The sequence below is a fragment of the Citrus clementina genome, unplaced genomic scaffold (genome assembly GCF_000493195.1).
Source record: "Citrus clementina cultivar Clemenules unplaced genomic scaffold, Citrus_clementina_v1.0 scaffold_5, whole genome shotgun sequence".
Classification (NCBI taxonomy): domain Eukaryota; kingdom Viridiplantae; phylum Streptophyta; class Magnoliopsida; order Sapindales; family Rutaceae; genus Citrus; species Citrus x clementina.
In genome coordinates, this window is record NW_006262201.1 from 28,458,004 (window position 1) to 28,477,869 (window position 19,866).

General features: G+C 35.5%; 1 protein-coding gene and 1 long non-coding RNA gene across 3 annotated transcripts in view; both read right to left on the bottom strand.

Moving 5' to 3' along the window:
* LOC112098115 (SH3 domain-containing protein 1-like) overlaps positions 1-19,128 on the bottom strand; it is a 95,324-nt gene extending 76,196 nt beyond the window's left edge. The window contains exons 1-4 of the mRNA XM_024183731.1: positions 19,069-19,128; positions 13,610-13,723; positions 13,276-13,345; positions 13,034-13,182 (exon numbers count right to left, since the gene is read on the bottom strand). Coding sequence (XP_024039499.1) covers positions 13,034-13,182; positions 13,276-13,345; positions 13,610-13,723; positions 19,069-19,128 — 393 coding nt within the window. The remainder of the gene's footprint in view (positions 1-13,033; positions 13,183-13,275; positions 13,346-13,609; positions 13,724-19,068) is intronic.
* LOC18041111 lies at positions 9,352-11,330 on the bottom strand. Of its 2 annotated transcripts, none has more exons than XR_002905214.1 (3): positions 11,245-11,330; positions 9,875-9,949; positions 9,352-9,453 (listed from the first exon to the last, which is right to left on the bottom strand). It is a non-coding gene; the product is annotated as an uncharacterized LOC18041111 (long non-coding RNA). The 2 variants fall into 2 exon arrangements; XR_002905215.1 differs by having other exon boundaries at positions 11,270-11,287.
* Positions 19,129-19,866: the final 738 nt, after the last annotated feature.

Genomic DNA, 19,866 nt, shown 5'->3' on the forward strand with positions numbered 1-19,866 from the left:
CCTAGACAAGTTGGGTATGCAAGACATCTATGCACCAGCTTGAGGGGGAGTGTTGAGAATCAAATAAAACGGCATTGAACGAAGCTTTCAAAGACAGAATCTGCACTTGTCAAAGGGGTAATCTACACTTGTCAAAGACAAGATCCGCGCCGAACGGATTGACACATTTCCTTCCGTATTCACATATGTAATCTATGAAAAAATGTAGCCTCTGCATCTATAAATAACTCTCAATGTATAATGTTATTTTTAAGAAATGAAAACACGTTTCTTCAAGCGCCTCATTTAGGTTGTAGGCTTGTAGCGAGATAAAGATATTAATTAAAGTTTTATAATCCCTGTTATGATTAAGGCTTCACTTAGTATAGCATAGAGCTTTTTGAGTTTTACAAGTAATTTTTTTTTTACAGGTATAATTTTTATTTTTAACAAAAATTAATTAAATAATATTAGAAATCCTAATATTTGAGTCCTAATATCATATATCACTCATTTATTAGATGACATATTTCATAACTTATAAAATTATTTAACTAACATCCAATTAATGAATGTTACTATAGTGAAGACTCAAATTGAAATTTAAATGTTGGGTTGCGTGACATTTCTCTTATTTGGTTGTTTATGAGAGCTTTCTTGTACAAAATAATTTTTATACAAATTGATATAGTCTAAATTCATTAATTAAATTAAAATATAAAATAATAAAAATAAATAAGTTTGTATAAGAATAATTAATTCTTTAATCCATCTAATTGAATTATCCTATGTCTATTTATATTAAATAAATTTGTATAAAAAATTATAGTTTTGTTTTTAGATGTGCAACTAAATTTTTAGTCTCTTATTCCTCGTAAAATTCAAATCTGAGTGGCTCATCAAATAAAATTACAACTACTGGTTAATCAAATAAAGTTATTCCATCGAGGTCATGAAATTTACCAGCCAAAAGAGTTTTAAATGTCTATTTTATAAATTTTTTAAAAATTGTTTTATTTACCATTTTACCATCCGTAGTAAAGGTGTCGCATCGACATTGAACAGATCAACATATCAGTCATTTCTCATTCAGCCATTAGGAATTTACGTTTGGGGTATTTTTGTAATTATAAGAAGGTAAACTAATCGCAAAACTCATTTGGCTTGCACTTGCTCGCCTGTGCTCTGTGTATGGTTATGGCGTTATCATTATCATCTTCTCCACTCCTACTGACGCCAGACCTTAACAGTTCAGATTCCCTTTCTCGACTGTCATACCCTACGCCCCGTCTCCGTGTCTCCGATAAACAGTGCTCAATTAAGGCCATCAGATTATCCCGGACCCACATTGATCCAACGGCTCACAGTGACCAACATCCTCTCTATCTCCATTTCAAGCTTCCCTCTTCAACTGGCTTCTGCTTCTGTCGTACTCTTTCTTGGATTCGGAGTCCGTATTTGCTCGGTCGGTCCGCACAGCTCCCTCTCACTCCAATTGTCACCCAACAAGACCAATTGCTTAATCAAGGCACAGAGCAAGGAGAGGATGAGAAATTGAATCAAGAATTTGAGAATTGGAAATCGAAAACGTACGCATTGACCCTGCCTGTGAGAGTCGTTTCTCTTCAGAATTCAGTGCCTCAATCCTGGGTTAAGGATTTTATGCGAAGTCAAGGAAAGAGATTGAAGTTTCAGATGAATTTGTGTGCTAGCATTGATGGGATCGTTAACAATTTATCTGTGCCCTTTAACAAAGTTAAGGCTAAGTCAGCTTCTTATATGGCTGCTGATTTGGTTAGTGTTGGTGATTCATGGCTCAGCTTTGCGATTAAAAAGAGATCGATTGAGCCAATAGCTGGAGCTGAAGGCCAAGATTGGTTCAAATGCTTCAGTCACAAACGGAAGGTAACATCTTTGTCTTTGACCCGATAATTTTTATTGTCTTACATTGAAATTTGGTAATGTAATTTGTTCTCTATTTGTGTTACCCTTTGTAGTCGTTTTATTTATTTATTTGTTTGTTTATTTGCTTTTATTTGCACTAACGAAGTCTCAGGTATATCTACGCAGGAATGATGCAGGAGAAATTGATCCTCGAGGTGAAATATGGGCGGCACCATACAGGTGGGGCACAATGGTGATAGCCTACAAGAAAAGTAAATTTTGAAAGCATAATTTGGCTCCGATTGAGGTAATAACTGTCTTTAAAGTCATTTAGTTTTATATCAAACAAAATCAAGGTTGCCTTTCTCGTCAATATTTTTGATGATATTATCTTCTACAAATGGATCATTAAACTTCTTTTTTGTAGTCAAATGTACAGTAAGAACAATGAGAAGCTATGCCACTGTAGCACGTAGTGATGGCACTTAATAAGTGAGTTGCTAGGATGTGAACAAGAAAAATTAAATATTGTCTCCTTGGGTATGCTAGCTCGTAAGTCAGGGTTAATATTAGAGCTTAAGATACTATAAACATGCGAAACTATTGACTACCAATTAAAATATCCATTAAAATGTCTAGGGAGTTATGAAGGTAGGGATATCTTCCAATTTCTAAGGCCACATAGTAGACATCATCCAGGATCCTAGGAAAGTGCGGTTGATCTCCTGCTTGATGCAGTTAATAAATTTGGTCAATGCGACTGAAACCTGCTAACTGACGTCGCAATGCGACATGAGCACTTCAAAATGGGATAGACAGTAGCACTAAATTTTTCTTGCCTAAGATTGGGCAATTGGTCTAAATACTAACCCCTATTGTAAGTTGATCATTATTTTTTCAATTATGTTCATTTTGACCCAAAAGTTACACAATCTTGATCTGAATATTGTCACTGAACACTGTCAATGTCGTTTAGCATTGGCAACTAACTCGAGTTTGGTAAAACAAACACACACAGTGTGTCTCATGTCTCACAATTCAAATTATCATCTGTACTGATGGAGAATTTTTCTGATGTATGAAGTATGCTTTGATACGTAGGTTAGCTTGGAGAAGATATCTCAAAATAAAGAATATGGGGAGCGAATGGGAAGAAAACAGTTCGGTAGTTTATGATTCTGTAGTCAAGTTTTGTCTCGAAAATGGTCAAAATTTAAATGAATGGACAGGGGATCTTCATTCTTTTTTCACTTCTTTATACCGAGATATCTCTTAACCTTTATATAATCCCCACTGGATATCTGCTTCTAATAATTAAAATAAAAATTTCAACCACACCAATAAATAATCATCTTAGAGTGAGACTATCAGTACAACCCAAAAACATAATAAAACTGGTTTGGTTCTGTTTGTTGATGTTTAAATGTTGTTCATCGTGACATGTAGAAATGATGAGGTGAAGTTTCTTTGGCCATCAAATAGTAAGATCTTGCTTGAAGTTGTTTTCTGAAATGAACAGTCAAATGGTAGTTTTTTTGGGCCATTCGATGGCTCTTTTCTTCCTCATTTTAAACTTGTGCCTGCTTGGAACAGGATGGATTAGGCTGCAGAGTTATATATTTTGACATGCTCTGGTCATTACACAATTTGTTCATACTGGAAATTAGGATGAGAAATTTGTTGCTGCTGTTTTGAGAGATCTGCATTCTATGCACAAACATGATTAATGAAAATGGATTGTAGGACTGGAAAGATCTGTGGCAGCCTGAGCTCGCAGGAAGGATTTCAATGGTTAATTCTCCCCGACAGGTTATTGGTTCAGTTTTGAAGTCTATGGGAGCATCATACAATTCAGACGATATTGATTCACAAGTTGCTGGTGGGAAGATTGCTGTTCAGCAGAATCTGGCATTACTGGTAAACCAGGTACTCTTAAAGAAATGATATCTGGTCATTGCATGTTATTGCCTGACAACTGATTTTGTTTGTAAAAGTCGGCTTCTTCATACATATGAATGCATTTTTTTGTGTTTTCTTCTCCTTTTCATACATATGAATGCATATGTTAGTGTTGTCTTTTCCTTTTCATACATATTAATACATATGTAGATTTCTTCATCATTGTAGCCTCCGATTTCTTCATCATTGTAGCCACCGATTTCTTCATCATTGTAGCCTCCATAGTTGAAGTTTCCTCATTTGAAGCTGTTTATGCATATGCTTTTTCCCTTCTCAAGTACAGGAAATTGAAGAATTAACCAGATGTGATATGCTGAAAGAGTGAAGTTTTCTCCCTTGAATGTGGCCTTGTGATTTGTCTTGAAGGAATAGGATGATCACTGGCAAGAACCCTATCAAGGTAGATTTTATGGTGTTAACATATTTTTAAGCATTTTGTTACATCAGCAATGATGCTTTCATAGCATGAAAGTGTTTAATTTAACTGACTGATCTTGATTAATCAATTATGAGTTTTAATCGAGTAAAAACTAAATACAATCATCGTCAACAAATTCTGAAATTGGGTAAATATCATCTTGATATTGAAGAATTTGAAAACACAATCCACACAGGAAATCACCCTTCGCGTGGGGATGGAGATGTTTACTGCAACGATATCGAATATGTGCACGGTGTTGTCCACTGAAACAATGGAAAAAATTAACATAGGGGTATTTAAATAATTAAACTCAGACCTCTTTGTATATGTTATCCTAACTTTACTTACCCATGTTTGTAATTTTCACTTAACAGTTGATGCCTAAACCATTAAAACCAAATGACCATAGGGGTATTTAAAGTATGTAAAAATAAACAAAAACACGTAAAAAATTTCAAACAATTAATAATTACACTCTAAATGTACCACTTAACTCTTAATAATAGCCATACTCTAAAACAATCTACAACCTTTGAGGGGAGTAGCTATGAGGAAAATCCTTTTCTCAGTGGATTGCCATTGTCCGAGAGTTGCAATGAAAAGAGACCACCAGCAACTGAGCCGGAAGATTCAACTAGCACTGAAAAAAATGATAATTTAATTGATATGGACAGTTTCCATATCACTTTTAAATCATCCTATGTAATTGTGATGTTAGGAAGCATTAGTGATCTGTATGTGAACTATTATTGGCGCCATTGGTGGTTTTATCTTGTTAAAATATGGATGACTTCCAGTTACTATTTTGTAGTACACAATTTTATTCAATTAACATACAGCTTAAAACCATTATGTATGTGCTTTATTAAGATTCTCAAGTACCAATCACGTTTGCTTAAGAAATAAAATTTTGCCATTAAAAGCGTAGTAATATTTCCAAGCGCTTCGCATTTATCTCAACATTTTGAAGGAATTTTGAGAAATATACTTTTATTTACTTTGTCAATTAATTAATTAATTAATTACTATTTGGCTTGGATTGGACGAAATTCTCATGATGTTTTAATTTCTTTAAATTAATTAATTAATTAACTCTGTTTTTAAGTCTTAAGTCTGGGCGTGTTTGCAGAATTTGATTCCTTCAACGATTTAGAAGTGTTGGACATGAGTGGCAATGAAATCGACAATCTTGTGGTTCCTCAAGGTAAACAATTAAAATATTATTCAATTACATTATTTTAATTCATTTGATTAGGGAAGGCCAAAAAGGTAAGAAAAAATTAAATAAAGAAACAGAGAATTTGTATTATTTAAAAAACAGAATGTAATAAAGATTTGATTCTAGTTCTTTAATCTTTAAAGCGATTGAAAAACAATGTTGCTCTTTTCCCAAAGCATAAAATACGAATTGAATGCCAATTAACTTAATCATTCATTTCGTTTAGCTCTAAATTTAGACAATGAATTTTTATATTATTTCAAAAACAGGACGCAATAGAATTTTTTTTAAAAACAGATTGTAATAAAGATTTGATTCCAATTCTTTAATCTTTACTGCGATTGAAAAATGATACTACTTCCCAAAGCATAAAATACGAATTGACTCCCAATTAAATTAATCATTTATTTCGTTTAGGTCTAAATTTAGAAAAATGAATTTTGATTCTCTTCAATCCTTTCCTAATTATTATTAATAAACAGGTTATAGAGGTTGGAGGAAGCTGAAAAGCCTGTATCTATCGGGAGTTGGAATTAGAGATGGAAGCAAGTTGTTACAGTCAATGGGATCATTCCCATCCCTCAACACTCTTTACCTGAAGCATAATAATTTTACCGATATAGCGACAACAACGAACTAAATGCAGAAATAACTGAGTCACATTCTTTGACCGCCCCAAACTTCCAATTATCACGTCTCTTGTTGTCTTCCAGTTACGGAGACAGTTTCATATTCCCCAAATTCCTTTACCATCAACATGACCTGGAGTATGTTGATCTCTCACACATAAAGATGAATGGAGAATTTCCAACTTGGTTGTTGGAAAACAACACAAAATTGAGACAACTTTCTCTCGTCAATGATTCTCTTGGAGGACCTTTTCGGTTGCCAATTCATTCACACAAGCGGTTAGGAATGTTGGATATGTCCAACAACAACTTCCGAGGCCACATTCCAGTAGAAATTGGAGATGTTTTACCAAGTTTATACGTTTTCAACATTTCCATGAATGCTTTAGACGGTAGCATTCCCTCTTCAATTGGTAATATAAAATTCCTCCAAATTCTGGACTTATCCAACAATCACTTGACTGGTGAAATCCCCGAGCACTTGGCCGTGGGTTGCGTCAACTTGCAGTCTCTTGCATTATCAAATAACAACCTACAAGGTCATTTGTTCTCTAGAAATTTTAACTTGACAAACTTGCAATGGTTACAATTGGAGGGCAATCGCTTCGTAGGTGAGATCCCACAAAGTTTGTCTAAATGCTCCCCACTAGAAGGATTGTATCTTAACAATAATAGTCTTTCGGGTAAGATTCCACGATGGTTGGGTAATCTCACATGGTTACAATATATTATAATGCCCAATAATCATCTTGAAGGCCCTATTCCAGTGGAGTTTTGTCAGCTTGATTCGCTTCAGATTTTAGACATTTCAGACAACAACATATCTGGAAGTCTACCATCTTGTTTCCATCCTCTCAATATCAAACAAGTTCATCTTTCAAAAAATATGTTACATGGACAGCTAAAAAGAGGTACATTCTTTAATTGCTCTTCCCTTGTGACATTAGATCTTAGCTATAACCGCTTGAATGGCAGCATTCCGGATTGGGTTGATGGGCTTTCTCAGTTAAGTCACCTTATCTTAGGTCACAATAATCTTGAAGGTGAAGTGCCAGTTCAATTGTGCGAATTGAACCAACTACAATTGTTAGATCTTTCTAATAATAATCTTCACGGTCCTATTCCTCCTTGCTTTGATAACACCACACTTCATGAAAGTTACAGCAATAGTTCTAGTCTTGATGAGCAATTTGAAATATCTTTTTCCATCGAAGGCCCTGACGGAGATGTAGAAAAGCAAATCCGTGAAAATTTTGAGTTCACAACAAAGAACATTGCGTACATTTACCAAGGAAAAGTGCTTAACCTCCTATCAGGACTTGATCTTTCTTGCAACAAGCTAATCGGTCATATTCCTCCTCAAATTGGAAATTTGACAAGGATTCAAACATTGAATCTATCGCACAACAACTTGATAGGATCGATCCCATCAACATTTTCAAACTTGAAGTATGTCGAAAGTTTGGATCTTTCCAACAACAAATTGAATGGAAAAATCCCTTATCAACTAGTGGAGTTAAAGACATTGGAGGTTTTCAGTGTGGCATACAATAACTTATCAGGCGAAATTCCAGAATGGAAAGCACAATTTGCAACCTTCAACGAGAGTAGCTATGAGGGAAATATTTTTCTTTGTGGACTGCCATTGCCCATTTGCATATCACCAGCAACTACACCGGAGGCTTCAATTGACAATGAAGGAGATGATAATTTAATTGACATGGACAGTTTCTTTATCACATTTACAACATCGTACGTAATTGTGATATTCGGAATTGTTATTGTTTTATATGTAAATTCTTATTGGCGACGTAGATGGTTTTACTTTGTTGAAATGTGGATAACTTCATGTTATTATTTTATTGTAGACAATCTTATTGCAACAAGATATTGTCATTGAAATTAATTAGCAGTTTAATTACGATTCTTTAAGTTCTAATCAAGTTTGCTTAGAAAATAAATTAATTTTTATTTTTTATTAAAATTGTAGTAGTATTTAGCGCTATATAGCTTCCAACTTCCAAGCACTTCACAATTGTCTCTACACTTCCAAACCCATATCTATCCACCATAACTTATACTTCCCTATACTGTGCAGCATACTTAAATAACAGAACCATCTCCAATGTTAAAACCAGCCACTCTATAACATTCATTTAGAAACTATATTTAGAATAGTTTTATAATCATACACAAGAAATGAAACACCTAGATGCACTTGATCGCCTATTTTACTTTAAAAAATAATGATTATGGTGCTATCATCATCTTCTTCACTAGCGTCATTAACACCAAATCCAGCGATGGACCCAGACATTTTATCAAGAAAGGTATATATATAATAAAGTTGAAGCTTGACAAAAAAATTCAGGAAGATTGATGCCTCGCCACAACAAGGGGCACACCAACATCAAAGTAGAGATGAAGCAATATTCTCAAAGCTAAAACTCTCAAATCCACGCACCAGAATTTCATATCTCCTCAACAATTTAAGAACTAAAGATAATTAGGATCTAACATTAGTTTTTTATATATTAGTTTCATAATTTACAAATCAACGAAGATGAGGATTATGCTAATGAATTCAAATTATACCATAGATTCTCGAGATGTTACCAAAAATTTCTAAAGTCAATCCCACATATTTCATAATTTTAAGACTAGAAAATTTCATTAGTTAGAAGTTTATTACCTTCAAGTGGAAGATGAAGAACATTATACAATTGATTCAGATTATATCATACATACTCCAAATGCAACTAGAAATTAACAAGTTCATGCGCACAAATTTCATAACATTATGATTGGAAAGTTTCACGAAGAGAAATTCTAAATTCAATCTCTTGCATCATGGTAGTTTGATTGATTTGAGTTACTTTCTCATCAAGCTACTAATATAACATTCAAGTCAGGGAGAAAGTAAATTAAAACTGGGAAGAAATAACAGTAAAAATTTGTTGCTAAAAATGATGTGTATTTTTTTTTGAAGGCAAGTTGGAAACACAGTTGTTACTACAGATATTCTCCTCAACTTAGAGATAAATACAAATATTAAAATGCATATGATCGCACATATTACTTGGAGCTTAGTAAGATTTCATTAAGAGAAGCAATCAAACCACTTATCAATTGTTGCAATCGTTCTATAAGCTAAAATAGCAATATAATACAAGAAAAAGAACATATAGATACTTGGCAAGAGTTCATTAAGAAGTCGCATCACATTCGGGTGAGTTTGCTTCTGATATCTTGCTAGCTGGGGCTTTTTCTTGTCTTTCTATGTATGCCGAGGGAAACCAACCAGCTTGGCCCTTGCATTCACCTTCCGACCATCCAGTAGGAGCCACCTTGAGAAGTTATAACTAAAACAGTGAATTAAACAAAAGTTGACCGTTCGAAGACCTAAGGGGAAAACTAATTCTTTTACGTAGGAGTGAATTAGTTGTGATCACTGAAATAACAGCATAACTATGGAAGCATAACAAGTTAAAAATTCACACGTCTATAAGGGTAAACTGGGTGGTTTAGAACTGAGCTAGCAACCCTACTATATTCTGATTTGCACTTCAATGTAAAAGGGAATATATGGTAGGAAGAAAGAAAACCAACCATCATTTGTTAACTCATTGCTTTTCAATCAAAATTTTAAGAACAAAATGCCATGTGCTTTGAACATCAAATAAGTATAAGCATTAGTTCTAAATTCCACATATCTTAAGTTAGAAGGATAAGTTAATAGCATAGTAGAAAAATCTATGTGTTGTTATTTAGAGGGGAAAGTACCTGGCGAACCACAACATAATCATCAATTGAAAGACTTAGCTCTCCATTTGCTTGAGCATCAAATGGATGTATAACCTGCAAGATAATGGGATAAATAGAACTTAATCTTTAAAAAAGCATAACAAAAGCAGCAACAGTAGCAGCAGTGTTCATTGTAACCACTATGATCATGGCCAACAAAGATATATTAGAAACAAAATTCCATTTTTACTACGACATTAATATGTACTATATGATATCATGACGATTGGGTTACCAAGAGCTATCAAAGTCCAATAAATTCTGTATAACTTTATGTAGTTATTCAAATTATGGATCAGATTTTAAATCTGAAATTTTGACTGCTCTCCACAAAACATGGCCTATGCACAAGAAAGTCATAGATAATGAGGATTACAAGTGTCTGACATCTTTTGAGTGATGGATTTAACATGAGAGCTTATGGTCAGTCAATTTCCTCTGCCTAGCAATATAAGCTTTCTCGGCCAGATTTATCATCAAATACATAGATTGCCCCCAAGTCACATCCATATAAACATAGTTTTTCTAGGTAAACCAGGTAAGGAGTATCATAATTCAGACATAATCATAAAAAGGCCCATCTAACTTAAGAGAAAATCTCAAAAAGAGGGATGTTGAGCTATCAGTCTTGTATCTATAAGCAATATCAAGACTTTACATCACCTGCTACGTCGTGAGTGGCTACACAACTTTCAGTGGTTTGTCTTTCTTTGGCATGCCTAACTCAGCTTTGATGTTGCTGAGATATTGATAGTAGAGACACATGATACTTCTAGCTCATGCATTCTATCTAGCTCATCCGACAGCTATCTCTTTTTTAATTCATTAGTGTTTGCTAAACCTCATGCTTAAAAGTCCTGTTGTTCTAAACAAAGTTTCCTAAGAATGACTTCCTCAGCACCACATTTGGACACTTTTAGAGCAATTTTATTTGGGGGGAAAGAATTTTCAAGGTGTTAACTAATAAATTTTAAAAAATAATTATAATTTGTCCTATGATTATATGACAATTTATCTGGGATGAAAGGATACAGACAGACATCTTCCACTTTCAAGACTAATCACTACTTCTGTAGATGTTTTGCAATAATACAAATACTTGACCAGATGGTAGTGATGGTAGAAAAAAATTTTATTGCTCCAAAATTAAAATAAGAATGCAATATGTTCAGCAAAAGACTGTGCAACATCAAATTAATTGATAAGTTTGTAATTCAGTAAATTAACAACTTTCATGGTAAAATACAACAAATTTCTTTTCAAAAAAAAAAATCTTAAAAGACAGCATACAATTTTGTGCGCATCTTATTTCTTAAGATTTTCCAGGAGGGCAATAGAGGGACTTTCACCTATGCAAGAGAGCAGAAGCCTTACTTTCGCTATAAAGTAGACGTCATTCTGATTAATATGCGTTTGCAAATCAGCTCCATTTGAATCAGTATTCTGATAGACACATGAGGCATTTACATCCATTTCCAAAGTCACATGTTACGACTATATTTGAAGATTGTTCTATAGTTAGAAGAAATGCCAAATGAATGAACTTACTTGACCTTAATGTAAAATGTTATCACATGCATAAGTGAGACGAAAATGATAAATACAATATTATCAGCAGTAAACAAGAAGAGAACACTCCAAGGAATAGATAGATGCGGATGAGTAATATGAGGAACTCCGGTGAGTCTCACCCGAGCAACAATGCCCAACTTCTCTAACTTATGATGATATGTTTTCTCAGCATCTACCTGCAAAGGCCCGAGACCAGGAAAACAACAATAAAACCACTAGCTAAAGGAGAAAGTAAAGAAAGAAATACACTTGACATAAATCTTGACAAGAAGCACAATTTAAGACATAACAAACCCCAATCATATTGTTTAGAACTACCATTCGTTATTTCGTTATTGTAGCATTTCGAACAAGTGTTGACTTAATTCAACATTGTTGGAAAGATAGGCTTTTAGAAGCGGAAGAAAGCCACTCAAACCAAAGTGATTGTCCTTGTATTGGTCAAGGGATGTAAACATATTACATTTGCAGGATGAGTTTTAATCACTCCCCTGATTTATTTGGGTTGCAGTAAAACTAAGCGAGCAACTGTTTGACTTTCAAGCAACATCTAAATCAGCTATTAAAATTCAAATAAAATTATAATAGAATAATAACAGGCCATCTTGCATCAAAAATTAAGTTTAGTTTGTGAATTTTTTTCTATAGACATGTTAGTTCCTGCTATTGAAATGTTAAAAGCATTGAAAAATTATTCAATAAATTATGCAAACATTAAAATAGAGGACATATTAAAAAGTTTCTAATTACAATGTTAAGATTTCCTATATTTTAGCATTTGCATATTTTAATTTATTTAAAAGCTACGTCGATCAACTTTGGGCGTGAAGATTTTAGCTTCTACGAGACTTGATTGGAATATGCATAAGGAAGAGTGTTAAAATATGATGCATCCAACGAAAGACAAATGACACTTGGACCAACATGCAATCATGAAGTGGCCAGAAAAAGGACAAATGCAACTTTGGCTTAAATAAAAAATAACATGTGACTTGACTTTTGCTGGACATGCATCATGTTATTACAAGACAACAGAAATCAGTATGATAGTACTAAAAGTTCACAATAACATGAAGATAAGAGGCAGAATGTCAACAAATGCATAGGCACACACAAGAAAGTATTAACTTATATACCATAGCAAAAAGTCTTTGATATGTCATCTGTTGCTGCTGTGATTCAACTGACAGCATGGCAGCTGTCGCTTCTCTACCAAGAGCCATTATTGTAGATTTAAGCTCGGTCAATCTTGCTTCTGCATTTCGAAGCTTCACAGCACTCTCTGCTGATATATCAGATTCCCTAATCTTTGATCGGCGCCTAAATACTTCAGCTGCCTGGTGAAAATATTCAATGTAAATCTAACATAATTCTAATCTTGCCTTATACATGCATATGTTAACTCAAAGCTTACCTGGGCTTCAACTTCATGTCGAAGTTTGTCATAACGATGAGTCAAGAAAATATCTTAGAACTAAGTTTCCTTATGAGAAGATAATAGTTTCAGTAGTAATTTACATATAATTTTCTATATTTGAATTATTTTCTAGTTAGGGATGAACTAACCTGATCACGAAGAATCCCAAGCAAAGTTTCCCTCTCATTTTCCATCAAATCATGTGAAGTGCCAAATTGAAGAGCAGCTCTTGCAACGCAAGAATTGTCACTTTGATTCTCCACTCCATACTTGCAACAATCTTCGGCCAACTTTCTCGCTACAATATTTGAATACAAAAATATTGTACACAAGAACTAGTCAAGAAAAAAAAAATCAAATATTATAACGAGAGCAAGAGCAAACTAACAACCTATTTCCATTTGTTTCAAGCTTACTGCAACAAACACTTCAACGCCACGGACAACATTCCTCTGAAAATGCTGCGCTACAGAGCATATATTCCAAATCATTGTTCAGATAAAACCATACAAACCATCATAATTATTCAACATACATTAAGCTCCGTTTGGTAAATACTTGCAACTTCAGTCTAGAAAATACAGTTAATTTTTATTTAAAAAACATCATAATTATCAACATACATATTTGACAAAATTATTATTTAAAAATCATAACTAATTACCAAAAGCCACAATAAATCAATATCAAACAGAGTCTTATTATTAGCTAAAGGAGGATGGTGCCTTAGCTGCCCTGGTGGAATTGTATAGATTTTGAAGTTGTTGGTGACACTCAAGTTCAGCTTCATCAACCGCAACATTTTCAATGCCAAGATGGAGCAGATGCTTCAATACTGCCTGTACAAACCATAAAAAACTAATGAAAAATAAATAAAATCGAGAAATTTCACTAATTAAAAAAGAAAAGAAACGGACTTGCTGTTGAAAACAGCAGCTGTGAAGAGTCAAAGATTGACCTTGAATCCAAGCTGGCATGCCACCTAAGCTTCTGTAATCTACAGCCAGCTGACATGGAAGATGAGTCAGGATTATTGAGCTGGCAGAACAGCTGTGCTGAAGAATATCAGCACATAAGCATGGAGCAGCTGAAGCTTCTAGAATTCTAAAATGATTGGCTCATGATTGGCAGTCTGACAAAATTAGTTTTTCTGTGTAATATTCTTTATTAGCTGTCATTATTTTCTTGTCTCTATATATACTACAATTGCTCTGTAATACGTCAGTTGGGTAAGCAATAATAAAAGGAATACTCTGTCTTGTTCACTCTGCTTGCAATACTAAGCAATTCTTTAGAATTTAAGTTGGTATCAGAGCCATCTTTTAGCTATGGCAAGCAGCAGCGACAATGAAACAAATGTTAATCCAACACAGGTTGATTCAAGTGATCAACCAGACGATTTGAATCAAAACACTGAGCCACAAAATCCAGGCCTTAACACCAGAAACACAGCACAAATAAGTGCATCACCAACCCAGCATATCACCAGCAACACCTATGTCTTTACTACTCCAATCAAACTAACTCAAAGCAACTTTATGCTCTGGAAATCACAAGTGATTTCTAGCATTAGAGCAAATGAGCTTAAGGGGTTTATTGATGGCAGCCATGTCTGCCCTCCTAAGGTCTTCATGAGTCCTGGACCAAATCGATCCACCATTACCACACCTAACCCTGAATACCAGATTTGGAGGAAACATGATCATATCCTATTGAGTTGGCTACTCTCCTCTCTAAGTGAAGGAGTACTAGGCACAGTGGTAGATTGTTCCACCTCCTGTGAGGTGTGGACAACTCTAGCCAACCAATTTGGTGCTAGAACAAGGGCAAGAGTCCTATATCTCAGAACTCAAATTCAAACTACTAAAAAGGGTTCATCAACCATTCACGAATACTACTCAAAAATGAAAACTTTATTGAACTCACTTAGAGCTGCAGGGAATAACATGAATGATGATGATTTCATCATGTGTGTGCTTGCTGGTTTGGGGACAAAATATTACTCAGTAGTTACCAACATCAACTCAATGCAGGAGAGTCCCTCGATCTCGGAAGTATATGGTATGCTCTTGAGTCAAGAAAACAGAACTGAGCAAAACTTGAGCTCAGGGAACATTGAAGCAAACTATGCTCAAATGAGGAATGGAAGAAGGAGCTGGAACAACAGTGAAAGAACTACACATCAGCAGCTGCCTGGAATTGTTTTCAGAAATCCTGGAAACAACCCCACGAATAACCAAACCAATCAGAATCCTCAAGACAAAGGAAAAGGAAAAGCAGTGGCTGATGACAGTGGTTCTGACCCAAAAGGGCCTTGTCAAATCTACTGGAAAATGGGACACACAGCAGCTGAGTGTTGGCACAGATTCAAGAAGAACTTTGTACCTCAGCCAAACAGAAGAAGAGAGCAGAGAGGTGCTTATGTTGCTGCAGCTGAAGGTCAAAGTAGTGGAGCTTGGTACCTTGACAGTGGTGCTACAAATCATGTGACTAACTCTCTTGGAAATCTCAGCATCAACTCTGAATACCAAGGTAAAAACAAGCTAGCTGTTGGTAATGGTGAAAAGCTTTTGATTAGTCACATTGGTTATTCTGCTTTGCCCACATATGATCCACACAAGCACATCACCTTAACTGCTATACTATGTGTGCCTGACATAACCAAAAACCTTATTAGCATTTCTAAATTGCTGCATGACAATGATGTTGATGTTGAGTTTCAAAAATCTGTTTGTTTTATTAAGGACAAGAGACAAGGGAAAATTCTGGTGAAAGGAGTGGCTAGAGATGGGCTATATGAGCTGATGCACTTACCTGCCATCCTGAGCAGGAACAAAAATCCACATGCTGTTTTGTCTTCTATTCTGTCAAATTCAGAGTCAATGAATAATAATAGTTGTCCAGTGTCCATGTTGTCTTTCAATTCAAGTAATGAGTCCGTCAAAGTTAGTGTCGAGCCAAATATAGCTGATGAGTCAAGAAGCAACAATCTGCAAGCTGCTGAAGAAACTGATGTGTGGCATTCCAGACTAGGACACCCTAGTACTTCAGTCCTGAAAAACACCTTGTTATCTTGTAATCAGCTCAAAATTAATAAAGATATTGTTCCTTCATTTTGCTCAGCATGCCAATATGGAAAGCAATCAAAACAATCTTTCAAAAGCACTGAAACCAAAACTAAGACAGCCCTTGAACTGATTCACACAGACCTTTGGGGACCAGCACCAATTCTATCCACTCATGGACACAGATATTACATCTCCTTTGTTGATGACAGAACAAGATACACATGGCTCTTCCCTTTAGCAACCAAGTCTCAAGCTCTTGAAACCTTCATTACCTTTAAAAATCAGATCGAAAAATAATTGAACCTAACAATCAAAGCACTACAAACAGACATGGGAGGAGAGTTCAGAGCCTTTGAACCATATTTGAAAAGAGAGGGAATAACTCTAAGGCATTCATGTCCATACTTACATGAACAAAATGGCAAGGTTGAGAGAAAACATAGACACATTGTGGAGACTGGACTTGCCTTACTTGCCCAAGCCAAAATGCCCTTAAAATTTTGGCAAGAAGCTTTCAGCTATGCTATCTTCATTATCAACAGACTTACCTCACCTGTGCTAAAGAACAAGACACCATTTGAGTTATTGTATTCTTTCAAACCAGATTATACACAAATTAAAATCTTTGGCTGTGAGTGTTTTCCATTTCTTAGACCATACAACAGACACAAATTTGATTTTCACACTTCCAAATGCATCTTATTGGGGATCAGCAGTGCTCACAAAGGTTATGTTTGTATGAACAGTTCAGGAAGAGTTTATATCTCAGCTAGTGTCAAATTCAATGAAAAATCCTTTCCTTTCGAAAATGATTCTAGCTTTAGGAAACAAGAGTCAGTAAAGGAAGGTGATGAAATTGCCTTACTTGAAAAATTCCAGGTTGTGTCATTCTCTGTCAACAATCCCCATGGTCTCACACAAGTGGCAACATCTCATAGCAACTCTCCAGACACTACTGGAAACACAGAATGCATCCTAAGTCCAGTCCAGAATGAAATGCAACAGGTAAATGATACTGACACAATATCAGGTAGCCTTTCAACTCACAGTCCACCTCACATTACAGAAATAAACAGCCAAAACCTTCCCACACAAAAGGCCTTGCCTTCACACCCCATGGTAACAAGATCCAAGGCTGGGATCTTCAAACCAAAGCTGTACCAGGTTTCCAGTAAACCACAACCTTCTCTTCCCAAAAACACATTTGAGGCTTTGAAGGATCCCAAGTGGAGAAAGGCAATGAAGGATGAGTATCATGCATTGATGAAAAACAAAACCTGGACCTTGATACCAAACAACCAAAATTGCAAATTGATTGGAAATAAGTGGATCTACAAAGTAAAGGAAAACTCAGATGGCAGCATCAACAAGTACAAGGCCAGATTAGTAGCAAATGGATTCTTACAAACTCCAGGACTTGATTTCAATGAAACTTTCAGCCCTGTTATTAAGGCTGCAACTATTAGAATCATCCTAACCATGGCAGTAAGCAATGACTGGTTGCTTAGGCAAGTGGACATAAACAATGCCTTCTTGAATGGTGACCTGACAGAGGCAGTATACATGCCACAACCTGAGGGTTTTGAAGACAAGAATAGACCAAGCTACATTTGCAAACTGGAAAAGGCTTTGTATAGATTGAGGCAAGCTCCGAGAGCATGGTTCGACAAACTAAAAGGTGCCTTGAGTTCTTGGGGATTCAAAAATTCCAGGAGTGACACATCTTTGTTTTTCAGAAGAATTGAATCAAAGATAGTCATCATGCTCATATATGTAGATGACATTATAATCACTGGAAGTGACAGTCAAGGCATTGAGGAAGTCATTAAAGATCTGAACACATCCTTTGCTCTGAAGGATCTCGGAAATTTGAATTTCTTCCTTGGGATACAAGTTCTAAGGAATCAAAACTCTATCCTACTCTCTCAAGCAAAATATATTCAAGACTTGTTGGCCAAAACAGAAATGACAGACTGTAAAGGAATAGAGACACCCTTCAGCTCTTCTGAGAAATTGGAAAAGGATGCTGGGAATAGATTCCACGATCCCATACTCTATAGAAGCATCATAGGAAGCCTGCAATATGCAGTATTGACCAGGCCAGAGCTTGCTTTCTCAGTTAACAAGCTCAGTGAGTTCATGTCTGATCCTAGACAGCCACATTGGGTAGCATGCAAAAGAGTGCTGAGATATCTCAAAAACACAATGAATATGTGTTTAAGTTTCAAAAAATCTGAACATCTGGATCTCATTGCCTATACGGATGCAGATTGGGCAACTGATCCAGATGACAGAAGATCCATAAGTGGATACTGTGTGTACTTGGGAGATAATCTGGTTGCTTGGAGCTCGAGAAAACAAGGCATAGTAGCAAGGTCAACAGCTGAATCAGAATATAGAGCAATGGTTCTATGCAGCACTGAAATCACATGGATTAATTCTCTACTTGGTGAGTTGAAGATGGATGTTGAAAATATACCAATTATCCTAAGTGACAGCACCAGTGCAGCAGCCATAGCAGCAAACCCAGTCTATCACTCCAAAACAAAACATTTCGAGATAGACCTTTATTTTCTCAGAGACAAAGTTACAAAGGGAGAATTGGAAATAAACTATATTGGCAGCAATGATCAAATTGCGGATGTGCTGACCAAGCCATTACCACATCACAAGTTTAGCTGTTTTAGAAGCAAACTCAAAGTCATTGACAAGACCTTGAGTTTGAGAGAGGGTGTTGAAAACAGCAGCTGTGAAGAGTCAAAGATTGACCTTGAATCCAAGCTGGCATGCCACCTAAGCTTCTGTAATCTACAGCCAGCTGACATGGAAGATGAGTCAGGATTATTGAGCTGGCAGAACAGCTGTGCTGAAGAATATCAGCACATAAGCATGGAGCAGCTGAAGCTTCTAGAATTCTAAAATGATTGGCTCATGATTGGCAGTCTGACAAAATTAGTTTTTCTGTGTAATATTCTTTATTAGCTGTCATTATTTTCTTGTCTCTATATCTACTACAATTGCTCTGTAATACGTCAGTTGGGTAAGCAATAATAAAAGGAATACTCTGTCTTGTTCACTCTGCTTGCAATACTAAGCAATTCTTTAGAATTTAAGTCTTGCTGCTGCTTGGCGACTTGTTCTCGGAGCTTGATTGCCTGTTTCTTGATAGTTTCCATACTGTTTCTTTCAAAAAGCGACGACGGCTCAGCTCATGGAGGTGGAAAAAAAAAAGTGTGATCGAGAAAAATAAAAAGGCATGAATAATTTTTGAAAAAAAAAACGAAAATCAAGGAAAGCCAGCTCTTTCCAGAAAATAAAAAAAGAAAAAAAAAATTATAAGTTTGAAAGGAGAAGATGATAGTGGAAGTGTGCAGTGTGGCTGCCAGCTACTTGGATTGTAGAGAATTTTTTTTTTGTGGACAGAGCATGACATTAGACTTTTGTGGACCAAATTCAAAAGCCGAATGGCACGGCCCAGAAGCTTTTGAATACAATAACTTGCTAGAAAGCTCCATTTTTTATTCTTCTTATACTTTACGCTTGCATCAGCCTCAATCACTTCTTAATCGCTTGCTTTAACTGCATCGCTCTCTCTGTGCTCTTCTATATATGTAACAGTTATGCGGTTGTAGTTCACGACTGAGGCTACGTGTTGGTTTGACGTGGCAGTTACGTTACAAGGGGATAAATAAGATTGGTTGCAACAAACCCACTAATTTTATAAAATTCGAGTAATATAGAATAAAATAAAAAATAAATATAAAATTGGCTTTTATTTTTTATGGTTGACTGTATTTTGTGTTCTCTTCCGGCACTACTACAATTGTTACCTATATATCAGTCACACCCATATATCATTAACACAAGAAATGAAATCTAATGTCACCTATTTAGTTAAAGAATCACTCATGAAA